This window comes from Apteryx rowi, unplaced genomic scaffold, assembly GCF_003343035.1.
Source record: "Apteryx rowi isolate R43461 unplaced genomic scaffold, aptRow1 scaffold_616, whole genome shotgun sequence".
Classification (NCBI taxonomy): Eukaryota; Metazoa; Chordata; class Aves; order Apterygiformes; family Apterygidae; genus Apteryx; species Apteryx rowi.
This window is the reverse complement of record NW_020450890.1, coordinates 266,085-279,536: the sequence shown is the minus strand read 5'-3', so window position 1 is coordinate 279,536 and position 13,452 is coordinate 266,085. Positions and strand designations below refer to the sequence as shown.

General features: G+C 38.2%; 1 protein-coding gene across 12 annotated transcripts in view; it reads right to left on the bottom strand.

Annotated features, from left to right (window-relative positions):
* The window catches only part of ZFYVE16 (zinc finger FYVE-type containing 16), a 37,480-nt gene that overhangs the window by 14,066 nt on the left and 9,962 nt on the right, over positions 1-13,452 (bottom strand). For 11 of the 12 annotated variants that reach the window (XM_026083781.1, XM_026083782.1, XM_026083784.1 and 8 more), the window contains 5 exons: positions 11,166-11,274; positions 8,788-10,979; positions 3,817-3,913; positions 2,519-2,695; positions 1,383-1,534 (listed from right to left, as the gene is read on the bottom strand). In XM_026083781.1, the coding sequence (XP_025939566.1) occupies positions 1,383-1,534; positions 2,519-2,695; positions 3,817-3,913; positions 8,788-10,979; positions 11,166-11,235 (2,688 nt within the window). In that variant the 5' untranslated portion in view covers positions 11,236-11,274. The remainder of the gene's footprint in view (positions 1-1,382; positions 1,535-2,518; positions 2,696-3,816; positions 3,914-8,787; positions 10,980-11,165; positions 11,275-13,452) is intronic. The other variant, XM_026083787.1, reaches the window with a different exon arrangement.

Sequence of the window (13,452 nt, the reverse complement as noted above, 5' to 3'; positions counted from 1 at the left end):
ATAAGCAGGGTTGAAGCCAGTTTCCACATACATTCCTATTCTACTTTTAATGACATACAATCACATCTGTCATTTTAGCAACCAGCTCATTAATATCTGAGATCTATTTGCCTTCATTGCCTGAATTAATTTTACCTTTTTAATCATCAGCGAGTATGCTGAATAGCACAGAGGCCAGCACACACTACTGTGGGACTCATGTCTTCACACTCCTTCCTCAGCAAAGTTGGCTATGCAGTTCTATCTTTATGATTTCCAAGAGGACCTTTTATTTAATCTTATGACTGCCTAATTTTTAGGAGTCCTTGATGAGCTTCTCTGGAAATACTGGTTCATCAACAATAACAGCATTATCTCTACCACCGCTGACTCGTTTATACTAATAGATGTGTGAGGCATGGTTTTCCTCAGCAAAAAATCTTAATGCTTTCTCCTCCTTAACCCGAACTGATCCTCAGGCCTGCTGACTCTATTAAAGCATCTACAAAAGACAGGAATAATTATAAAAGTTAAGATCCATCTGCAACTTACGGGAGTTCTTGTTCAAATTAACTCACATTCACTAGCATCCATTTTTCAGAAGTAAAGGCTGATTTAAGTGTTATACACAGGTAACATTTCAGACATCTTTGTGTGTGTGAATAAACATGATCTAGTCTTGCCCATTAGCTCTACTAGTTTGTTTTAAAGACTCTTGAACTATGCTACAACTTGAGACAGTGCTTCAGAGCTATGTTTTATTTTAAAAGGCCCGAGTCTGACAGACTCTCCAAGCCCTTCCACAGCAAACTTGTACCATTTCTTTGGACTTTAGTTTCCCTGACAAGTGCATGCATAGTTCAACACTATGAATATGATATTTTATAAAAAGCAAATCCCTCTCCCAGCTCACYATTTGTACCCAGTGGAAGTGGCAAGTGCTGCACCCTATAATGTATTACTCTAGGGCTTTAAGCAACCTCTTGTAGGACCAGTCTAGTTTAATCCAACAGGCAAACTGTAGCAGGCCACTGGGGGGGGGGGGAAGCTTCTACTATAAACTATCATTATTAACATGTTTTCAGAACTATGGCTGCAAATACCTTTACAAAAGTAGTTAATCAAAGGCTGTGCAGAAAAAGATTGATCTGGAGTATTTTCGACTATACCATTTTTAAAGTTCACATATGCCCCAAAGAGAACATGGTTTCCCTTTACGTATGGTCTTAACAACATTTCAATGCAAGGACTTCACAGCCACCCAAAAAAACAGTTTTGGTTCAGGTTCCAAAAGCAGTCAAGCAAAGTTATGTTACTGTAAGGGGTCCCATCAATAAAAAGCAAACAAAGTTATTTCAAGAGATTCATAATTCATGCACCTACACACACTTCTTAATTCATACCATATGCATCTCTGGCAAGTCAGGGTTTACTGGACTTAGGTCCTGTGACGACCTCTTTGCTCCAGATGAAAGTTTTGTTGTATCTGCCGCTTCACCATTTGGCAAAATACCATCTGCAAACCAAACTCTCCTCTGTTCTTTGGGGCATAGCCCTAGGATAGGTTGAAAAAACAACACCGACTTCATATTATAGCACTGCCCTAATAGCTGAAAGAGATTAAAAAAAAAMAAAACAAAACAAAAACAACCCAGCCACCTCCCCCAAGATTGTTTTTTACTGAGTCACATCCGTACAGTATGGTTACAAGGTTAGCAACCTCTTGCATGTGAAATAACTAAGTACCAGAATAAAGCATTCTCTGTGTATTTCAGAATGATACAAAAATCAATCTGTTTACTGGAATCAAGCACATGCACATAATTTGACTCCAGACAGTCTCCAGTCAGGCAAATACATGTAAAAAATTCTCATACTTGCAGAGAAAGTTGTCATGCTATAGTTAAACATATCAGTTCCTAGATATGGAGGGATTTCTCAACCATCCCTCTGTAGTAAGACATGGATGAAAAGCATATCATGACTGGAAGATGAAATATACTCCCCCCCCCCCCCAAAAAAAAAAAAAGTTTACTGCACTGTTTTAAAGCTTCTTTTAATTGAAGAAAGTCGGATGTGTTACAAAAGTGGAATAAAGACACTGTTTAGCCACTAATCATTCATCTTTACCCAGAGAATGAATAACTACTTTTGCCTAACAATTTTAATCCAAAACAACTACTTTTTGCTATTACTGTAGCCCTAGCAGTGGCAACACAATTCAGAGATCTCTTGAGCTATATAAGACTGTTGAAAGTTGTACATGCCCTGAAAAAAATTACAATATAAACAGAGAAGACAACTAATAGAAAGAACATCCACATTTCACAAATGAAGACTTAACACAGACTTGGTCAAGCTCATACATTGGAGTCAGAGCTCAGAGCTACAAGCAACTTTCCTTTGAACCCCAGTTCAGAGTTTCAGTTTGAGTCTCCCAGAGAACAGTATACCAAATACGTATCCACAACGCAATAAACAACTCTTTCCAAAAAGATCTCTAAAAAGTGTTAGAAAAATTACACTATATTTAACATACCTTCAATACCTGGTTGTTTAAGTACAGAAATAGGTAACAACACAGAAGATGAAGGAGAGCTAAAACTACCAGATGTCTGGGCTTCCTGCAAAGGTGGAATAGCAGAAGAATATTCAGAGGAGATACTGGAATTCGGGATAGCACCAGTTGGACTCATCATCCTCTCAAATGCCTGTGCTAAAAGAAAAAAATGCTTTTAGTTTTTAAGACGTCGCATCTGAACAAATTTGGTTAGCACTGCAAAGTTATGTTTTTTGCGAGAGTGCACAATAGTTGTGAAAAATGCTCAAGCTATTGTATAAAAGTTTAGAAAATCAATAAATTTAGGTTTTCTGTCTATTTTCTTCCCAACACAGAAAAAACCCACCTTGGCATGTAGCAATGACTCTACACTGGACCATATAATCCTTGTATGTAGGTGCAAATATTTCACAATTATCAAGTCAAATTCCTTTCAGTTGGTAGTTTTTTATCTAATGAATTAAAACAGTAAATTTTCTATTGGTAGACATACTTTGCTGGAATAAGATTCTTCAAGTTAGCTTGTGCTCAAGGAACACGTAGGAATGAAATACAGAGAAATTCCAAGTTCTCCACATTGCTAAGGCACTTCAGTGCTTTACCTGGTACAGCAGGAAGGAAAAAGATTTTTTAAAAAGCACAAAATCCCCAACTGGATAGTGCAGGGAACTGTCATCTAACATATTAAAAAAGCTGGTATGTCTTCAACTTATTTAAATATTAATAATCAGGACTTCAACCTTCTCCTGCTGTTCCCATAAAGCATCCTTGCTTCGCTTTCAGTTAAGAAAAAGCTATATTACAACCCAATTACTGTGGTTCTGTTAAAGTGACTTATAAAAATATTAAGACAAAAAGCTATAGAAAATGGGCAAATAACATGTGAGAACTGGCAGAAGTAGAAGCTTTAAACATGCAGAAGGCTATCCTTCAACCACAAAAGAAAAAAAAAAAATTCTATTGCTAGGCTGATGTAACAGATGACCAAATAGCACAGCTTTGTATGCAGCACTATGGAGTCCAAATCTACACACTTGTTTACATATATAGCAACCAGATTGCCAAAGTTTAAAATAAGGACTAAAAAAATCTAACTAAAAAGAGATATGACTATCCTCCTCCTCCTCCCTCCAACTCTGAAACAGTAAGTAAATTTAAGCAAGTTAAAGCAATGAAACTTCCCCAAAAGTAAAAAGATGAAAGAGATATTAGCCATACTTATTTTTTTCTTTAATGATTACTGTAATTACTTAAAAAATAAACACTTATCTTTTTACCTTTAATAATAGGGTCATAACAGCCAATACAGACTCTTGCTTCCTTCTCCATGTATTGAAGCTTGCACTTTCGGTTGCAACAGCCACCACAAAAAACCTGAATGAGAACAAGACTGAATTAAATATTATAGGCAAAGCCCCAGTACTTCCTGAATTAAGCTCCTATTATCATTTAGTTACTTATGTACTAAAAGAGATTGAATTATTCAAAGCATACATACACCTTCTTGGGAGTAGGACAGTAGGAAAATACAAAAGGAGTTTTAGCAGAGTTTTAGCACATGTATCTGAAGATATGTTTGGGGAGAAAGGAGGAGAAGGGAATATACTAGAAAGAGGATTTCATTAAGCAGCTCAAAAGTCCCATAAATTGGGCCAGACTTTAAAGTCAGCCAAGCCTGCTTTTGATCAGGAGTTCATCTTATCCTATTTCTCAGGAAGTACACCGCAATTCATCCATACCGTAAGCTTTTTCAATAAGCTATATCCTATTTCACGTCTGAAACACCTATGGATACTGTGTCCTAACACTGCTCCATAGCATTAGCCAGGCTAACACCCTGGGCACAGCATACATCATCGTATGCTAAACAAAGTGCACACATGTCTCACTCCTTACAGGATCCTAATGTTAACAGAAACTTCAAATAGGGAAGACAGCCAAGCCATGCTAACACTCGTGACTCAGTGGAAATCATCAGCTGAAAGCTTCTGGAGATCATCTGAATGCCAAGCAGTGGGAACAAAACAAGGTGTTTTTGTTCTTTAGCAAGCTGGAGTTTAACATCACTCTCATGACTGCAGAATTGCAGGAACAGCACCTACTGAAACTCTGCACAAAACCTGAGAACGCTGCTTGGCATATTTCCCTCAATATTGCTGTTAAAAGGTAGGCTGCTGAAAATGCAGCAGTACTTGAGAATTTTTAGTAATCCTTTTATGTTTAAGGCTTAATAGTGTTCCAAGCAACTCCCGATCCTGTATAAAAACTTCCTATGGTATTTTCTTAGAAGCTGCAATGGCAGTAAATTTTCTAATATGCTCTATTTTTTCCACAAAAGACTAGAGAACCTTTTCTTCCTTAGGGTTATGGAACAGTTTGTCTGGAATGGAAAATAAAATGAGAGAACAGACTATATTAGTAGTTTATTACAAGGATGCAGTTGGTATAGAAACAGATACAAGCAGATTCAAGCATAGAAAATACAGAACTATGATCCATACCCTTTTGGTGTTTTCAACTATTCAGCATTGTCTAAAATACACAAGGCTTTTCTGCTGGATCTAAGTATTGCTTAGATGCCTACAAAACTAAGCACCTGCACATGGCCAGAAATGCCCACATTAGGCAGCAAAGCATTTAGCTCCTGCCAATACTCTCTCAGGTACAGATTTTAAGCAGAGCAGCACCTCAAATTTCCTGCTGTGAGCAGATCTAGTTATGCATGGACAGGACACCACAAAGTAACTAAAAATTATTTGTTTTTTTTAGGCATAGCTGGAAGCACGTTTTACAAAACTGCAGAGCGATTAGAAAACTCTTCCAAGAAACACACCTGTTCAACTCCAAACCATCTGCAGTCTAATATTGAAGCCCACACCTTCCATCTCTCACGGCTCACGTTTATGATACGATCTAAAAACCTTCAGAAATTGCAACGAAGAGCAGCAACACAGAGGAGACTAATCTTAAATCATTCTCTTAAAATGCTTAGCTGGGATGATGAGAAGAATTCCAGGTTCCACTGTTTATTCCCAAATTAACTCCTATTTTTTTAATCCCGTAACTGCTTTAGATTAAATAACACAGTGATAGGAAAAAGGGCTGGACCCCAGAACTGGGTCCGATTTGCTTAACTGCCTTAATTTGATCCCTGAGGAGGACTGCTGCCACTTCCCTTTAGGATTCAGATGGTGGCTGAAACCAACCTGCTACGAGCCATTCTTGGCCAGCAGTTCTCGCAGCAGTCATTAAGCACACTGTACGCTGCACCGGGGCTCTGCGCAACAAGCACATCAGTTTGGCATGAAAGTCTGAGCTGCCTTTTCTGCCTCACAGGCAATAATCCAAGCCAGTGCTCATTTTTTTCCAGTGAATTTACTATGTTGGCTCAGTAACCAGGTAGACTCTCATCAAGTGGACTCCCCAACCAACCCTCCGACAGAGATAGTAAGGTTATTTGTCTTCTTGTTACTAGTTCTCCTCAAAGTATTTAAAGAGCATACTGAAGGCCACTTTAAAAGAATAGAATATGTTCTTCCACTCATACAGGATATATCTCCTGTCTATTTTTAAAGAGAGATGGGGGAAAAAAGGGGCAACATCTCCAGCTTGGACTACACCTGTGCAATCCTGTTCAATTAATGATGTCTCTAGTAAAACTGTTCTCTACAAGAGTTCTCAGAAACATCGGGTGCTCTACTCAATTTTCCCTTATGTTTTTCAAAGGGAATTTGCAAGTATTTAGAAAATCCTACCATTTTTATCCATATGCAGGCTCTAGAGGCAATATTAGCCTTTGTGAAACATGTCTTTTGAAGCCTCGGCCTCACAGAAGACTTCCACCCCTTACCAGAATTAAGTAAGTGAAGGCAACACTAAGTCTTTTGTTTCTCATAATCATCCACAAGAAAATAAAGGGGATTAAAGGAAAATACTGGCAGGGGGGTGAGGGAGAAGGTGCAGGGAAGAGTAAACAACAGTGACAGAGAAAGAAATTAAATTATTACAAGTGGACTCTTAAGTGAATAGGAAAAAAATCACTGTAAAACAATAATACTTGATCAGCACAAAATTAGTCCCCAAAAAAGAAACCATTCCAGGTGCTTCTGCATTAGTGTCACAGGTAGGTTATCTCAACTGAAAATGCACGTGCTCAGCAAAGATGTTAAGAACGTAACTAGAGAAGGTTAGTTGCTAATCAGCTATGATCCACCCTAGGGCTTCAACCGCTGAGCAGTACAATCCTTTGCAATTGGTATTCTCCTCTCAGGCTTGGTGCCACTGGGACCCACAACAGAGGAAGCAGCTTAATCCTAATGCACAGGAGACGAGAGGTGGAGACAGGCAAGGGACAGAGAGTGTAACGGAGGAAAAGAGATAGAGACAAAGCTGCTGAGCAAAGAAACTGATTCTGGTTGTGCAAGCAAGGGGAAGGGTACCACAACAAAAGGCAAGCACCTAGATGATTTAAAAAAAAAGGGGAGAGGGAGAGGGAGAGGGAGAGGGAGAGGGAGAGATGAGAAACTGCTTAGCTCCACAAGTGTTGCAGATGGGACAGAAAGCAGGGACCACTACCTTATTACCTTATCACTTCCAGCACAGAAGCCAGAATTTCCAAGTGTTGCCATTTTCATTGCTAATAAACAGCTATAAAACTACATGAGAACTACACAGTTCTCTTCTAGGACAGTCCATGGAGGACAACCTTGAATTTCTACCAGTTTCTCCTTGAGTCCAAGTGGCTGGAGACACAACCCACAACTGGTCCATTAGACAGGTTGGTTGGTTTGTTTTCAAGCATATGGCATAAGTTAAGCTATTGCACATTCAGAAAAGCTATAATATCAAGCTGCATAGCACTCCATTATCTAAATGTCACAGTTAAGATAATCTGTGCTGCCTTCATTTATTCTCCCAATGCATATGCACTGTGATGCTCCTTTTAATTATGTTGTTCTAAGATGTCCCCTCCCTCCCCCCAGACGTAACACCTCTCTGCTAACACACAGGATGAGCAATGCTAACAGTTGTCTGTTGTAAACAGCAGCATGTAATGAAGGATGTTTTTATTTCCACGTCCAGAAGAGGGGCAAGAAATTGCATGGTGAATGTAAAGAATCATCCTTATGGCTAAAAGGAATGAATGCTACTCTGAAGAACTGCATCTTAAAATGTTACAGAATTTCAACAGGGTATTTTGAGAAGTGATTAAATGCAACTATTCCTAGGTTTTCACAATGAGTTCTCCATTTTCTTGGTGCCCAACTTCAGACCTAAGTTTTAGTTTACATTTACTGCAGTTGAAGTAAGTGGGGACTATGCTTTGAATACACGATGCTAAAAGATGTATTCTGGGAAAAAAATTAGATCTCAAGCCTCTCAAGGTCTCTATCTCAAAACTGTAGATGCAAAAAGCTAGTAAGTACTGACACTAATCTGTGCTATAGCTCCTTATCTATAAAGCTACAATACAACCATCCCCTCAGAGGGGCACTGAAAAACAAGTTCATCAGTATTTGCATTTATGTACTAGCATGACACTAAGCCACAGCAACCCACAGAGAAAATTGTTTTGGATTAAAAATAAGCTTTGATGCTATTTATTGACTGCAAAAGACCACACAGTGAAAAAGGTTAGATTACTTGCTTAACTAGTGAGTAAGATTCACCCTGCAAAATAAGCATACTGTCTTTTCCACACACAATTCCTCTGGAAAATTATACTCTAAATCTGTCTTTCTACGTGTTCAGAAGTATGTACAAGTCCTTTGCACTGGTACTGCTCTTACAGCTCCTGGAAGAACAAGATCTTTCCCCATTTATGGATAGTGTTTTACAGCTAATATAACCACTCACCTTAACTCTGATCATCATCTTAATTTTTTCTTTTAATCTTGGTGTATGAGCACAAAAAAGATTCACTATGACTATTTTGCAGAGCACACTGTCCCATCTTCCTTGTTATATGCAAAAAAGACACAGCAGCCTAGCCAGCAACAGAAGATAAAAAGAACATCTCCCCTCCATCCCTTTATTTTCACAAAAGAAAGTCATACTTAATGAGAACTTTTTCCAAAAAATCTTGAAGTCTCTATGAAATAAAGACAAATTATTATTTTCTTTTTAATAAAACACCTTCTAGAACCTAGAACAATTCCAACAACATTCATTCTCCTTTATATTTTGGTTGTCCCTAAAGCAGAGGGAATTTGCTTTCAGTAACATAGGACCCTTCCCCAGTAACTTACTTTTCCACATGCACGACAATGGTGTCGTCTTTTTGTAAACGTGAACTTGACTTGACAGTTCATGCAGTTGGGTGCCTCTGAATCAGGAACCCACGATGGTTGTTTCTGTCCCAAAATTACAGGTATTTTAAGCGATTCTACTCTTTCAGATGCTTGATTTCCTCCAGCTTCACAACCGCCTTCCCCGGAGTGAGCAGGTTCAGAACTTTTATCAAAACTAATACTGGTGCCTGAGAGGGGAGCTTTTGGGGTTATGGAATTGGCTTCCTGATTTTCTCTCTCAGGTACATTTGTTCTATTCAGCTGTCTTTGACCAACAGCTCTTTGGGGAAGGCCAAGCAACTGTTTTGGTCTTGCACCTTCAGTATGAACAACAGAAACTAGTGCTTCACTATGACTTTCAGTTGTGTCCTGAATATGAGATGTACTCTCTTCCATTGGAGATTCCAATTCACAGTCAGCAACAGACGCTTTAAAATTAATAGTAATGCTAGACATTCCCTCCTGTGTTGTTTGCATATGTTCTTCACTGGCCTCTGTGAAATCCAGGTTTTTCACATTTGTTAAATTTGCTTCATTTGCATCAGGTTCCAATAAATTACTACCGCTATCTAAAGATTTCAGCACACTAGACTGGAGACTTTGTGCATACAAGAAATCATCAAGCTCAGCATCACTTATCAGAACATCACTTTTAATATTATCCTCAACAGTAAATTCAGCTACAACTGGACTAATACTTTCATCGTAGTAAGACTCTATACCAACACCATATGGTTCAGCTTCATATTCTAAAACAGGAAAAGTAGAAGCAATAGCTTTGATTTGCTGAGAATCACCATAATCAATTATATTCTCAGTATCATGCTTCTCTCCACCTATACTTTTTTCCACAAAGCTTTGGCTGATTTTAGGTAAATATCCTTCATGTTCATGCAGGTCAGTCTTTTTGTGGGACTCCTTATCAGACAGATCAGTTTTAGACTTTCCAGCATGAACAGTTAAAATATCACTAATAACCTCTGCCACTTCATTCTGAGGTAGAGGATTAATTTTTTCTTCTGTTACAACTAATGAACCGCATATAGATACAGGAAGTGGAAGACAAGACAGGGAGGTCTGGACATCCTCAACTGAAATACATGAAGTTGAAACACTGTTTAATATTTCATTGCTATTAAGTTCCTCACTACCTACATTTGCTTCCACATTTTCCTTTTCTATTTCTATTCTATCCTCTGTTTGAAGTGAGGAGCCTGATAAAACACAACTTCCAGGTAATGTTGCTGCACTATTTTTGTGCAGCTGAGGACTCTTTGGCAGATCTGAAGGCATGGTTTCAACATTATTGTCATCTTTTAAGTCTACGTTTTCCATAGCATTTCTTCCATACATCTCTTTGCTCACTACAGAGCATGCCCTGTCATCTTGTGGCTCACATGGCAGTTTTTCATCAGCTGTCTCATCTTTGGGACTGTGCACACTTGAATTCTGTGACATTATGAAGATACACGCAGTATTAAGGCGAACAGTTTGTTCAAGCTGATCAAAAACCTCATTACCCTTTAAAGATTCTGTCCTGTGTTTATCATCATATGGATCTGAGATCTTTCCTTTAGCATAACTGCTTGATTTTAAAGCTAAATGATTCAACTCTTCTGTTTTAAGAAGTCCTGAATTTTGTAAGATTGAGTCACCATCACTCTGCTGTGTGCACGAAACATCACTGCAACCTACTGATGATCCCCAAACAAGAGTTGATGTGGAAGGCATGCCAAAGCCAATCAAACAGTCTTCACTATACTGAAAGTCATCTGGCTGCAACTTCTGAATATCTTCACAAGCACCCACTGAATGGATTAAGTTACCTGTGTCATTAACAAGATCACACACAGGTACACTACACCTTCCCAGGCTGGAAGCTTGAATTTCATTTGAGGAACCACCATCCACAGTGGACAAAAGATCAAGTCCAGCAACATTCTTCTCATTTTGTGGCAAATAATTCAGAACTGCTTCACTTGTTCCAACACGGCTGGCTAGAGAAATTTCTTCCGATGCAGTACAACTGTTAGCATCCTCTTGTAGCTTTGGTGTTGGAGATGCATGTTGTAAGCTATCCAAAACTGAAAAAAGTGAATGGTGTTTTGAGTCATATGGATTTTGAGGCGCTCTGTAGCAGTCATATTCATCTGTTTTAAGCAAAAATAGATTAAAGTTTATAAAACTCATTCATTTCCACAGCATACTCCCACCTCATAAAATCCCATCTATTCATTAATAAAAGCATTTACTTAACAGATGTTACTTTCAAATTCTGCAGTAAGTCATTTGATCAGTATTAGTATGCTGTACAACAAGGCAGCACATGAACTAACCTGTATTCTTTTCAAATTCATCAAGTAGTTTGTCCAAGTCACAGACTGCTGCTTTAAAGTAACTGTCCATTCTAGTTACAGTTTTAGTGAAGCCTTATCCCTCTTAAGCCTAGAAAGAAGAATACAGTGTTTCACTCACAGGACTTTGTTATTTACAGAATCATCATGAAAATTCTCATGATTAAAGGCATCTTTTATAAAATATTTTTGTTTTTAATACAATTCTTTCTCTTCTCTCTGTACACACACACAAACACAAGTACACAAAAAGCTGCAGTCCAGCAGCTTCTATACAATATACTCTCAGAAATCCACCTCAAATCAGCCAGGGAATTGAGGCTATCTTATTGAAATCAAATGCATTTGAAAGCACATGCTACAGCATTATAATTTCAACAAGTTTAAAACCAGAAGGGATACTAGGATCACCTAGTTTTTTGTATGATACAACTCACAGGCAAATATGAACTAGGCTACCATTACCCCTACGACACAAGTGAACTGTTTAAATAAATGATGCCTAACTAACCCCAGAATTTTCATGTTCTAATATGCAGCAGGAAGGAGAGGGGGGAAAAAAAAGTCACCTGTAGTGTGCCAGCAAGAAAAAGATATCCTCCTTTAGGAATTCAAATTTGACAGTTGAATACTGAATGTATGAGCAAGACATTTGAAAAAGATATTTGTTTAGTTCCTCAAGTTACCAACCAGCCAATTTCATTTTGCTTTCAGCTACAACCAGATTATTCCATAAGGTTAAACACAGAGTAAAAACTAAAATATATCAGGACATTAAAATAGGTAACCAGCATAAGCATGGAAGCATGAGACATGCATCTTAACACATAGCTGCAGTGTGATAAGGCAAGTYGAGGTCAGTACACCTCCCCCACAATGATCAGTGAGCTGTCTTTAAATCCTCCTGTTCRTTTTCTTCCAAGACCAGGAAAAAAAAACAACAGTATAGTAATTCAGTTCATCTTCTCTGTCCTACCCAGCACACAAAACACATCAGCTTTCTTGGAGACTTGAACTAAACCATTAAATCTAATTTTAGAGACTTAACAATTCATCACAAAACTATTTATTATTCTTATTCCCTATTTTAAAACATCCTGGTTAATTTGTTTAATAAATATTTCCAGCCACTGCATGTTGGTTGTTAAAGCTTTCTGGACTCTGAAGAACCTTCTATTTTTGCATCTTTTTCATGTCTAAATGCCCACAACATGCAGTTACCTATAACAGATAATCAAGACATGACTTATACTTCCCTTAAGCAAACTGAAGGGACTTGGATCCCTTTAGTCTCATGACCGGAAAATAGACCTGCAGAGGTCTTTCTGGTTTTCCTTCTACTCTAAAGAGTGCCCCTTACTCTCTTTGCATTTGATGACTCCACATCCTATCCTAATCAAAGTACTTGGACTAGCCAGCATTGACTCTTCTCTGTGCTTAGTGCCCCAAAAGATACTTAAATCCTCTCGTATCACTCATGCCACCCTGCAGCTACAAATTTATGTTCTTTGTCTTACTTCACTGAAGTGTCCTTCCTCCCACTAAATGATTCAGACCAGCAGCTTTCACTTTTTACCACATCAATATGCATGAATATTTTTTAAATACATAGTTCAAATAGAGATTTGTAAAGCCTAAGAAAGGTGAAACTAGTATTCATCATAACTTAATGGAGTACTCTCTGCCCACATATAAGCAAAAGATAAGAAAAATCTGAATATAGCTAGATCCTCAGCCAGTCACTCCATCAGTCTTCAGCACACTGCATGATAGGTCAAGTCTCACACGGCACGTATGATCACGACAAATAGGAGCAAGCAGATGTTTAATGCCATTTCTTTTACACTCATTTGAGCACAGTTCTCACGCATAGAAATTATTTTATTATGTAACCCCATGGAAGCAATTAAGAGCCTTACAAGGGCAACAGCTTTTGGTGACTCATTAGCAGAAATTAAAGTACAGGTCCCATCCATACTAAAGGATGTATTTATTGACAAGCAACTAAGTAACTTCTGTTTAAAAAACAAAACATCATATAAATTAGAAATATTAAAGGATTATGAGAAAACTGGGGATTGAGAAATACATAATTTTGATAATATTCTCTTCAGGGGTTGTCACACATACTGACCATTCAGGTACAACTTGATGTTACAATTAATAGACTCTTAACAGCTGCTACCAAAAGAGGTGGTCCCAAGCCCCTCGCCACTCTGCAGCACACATTCCCAAGTCATCACTTGTGCTGGCACCCACCCTCATCTAA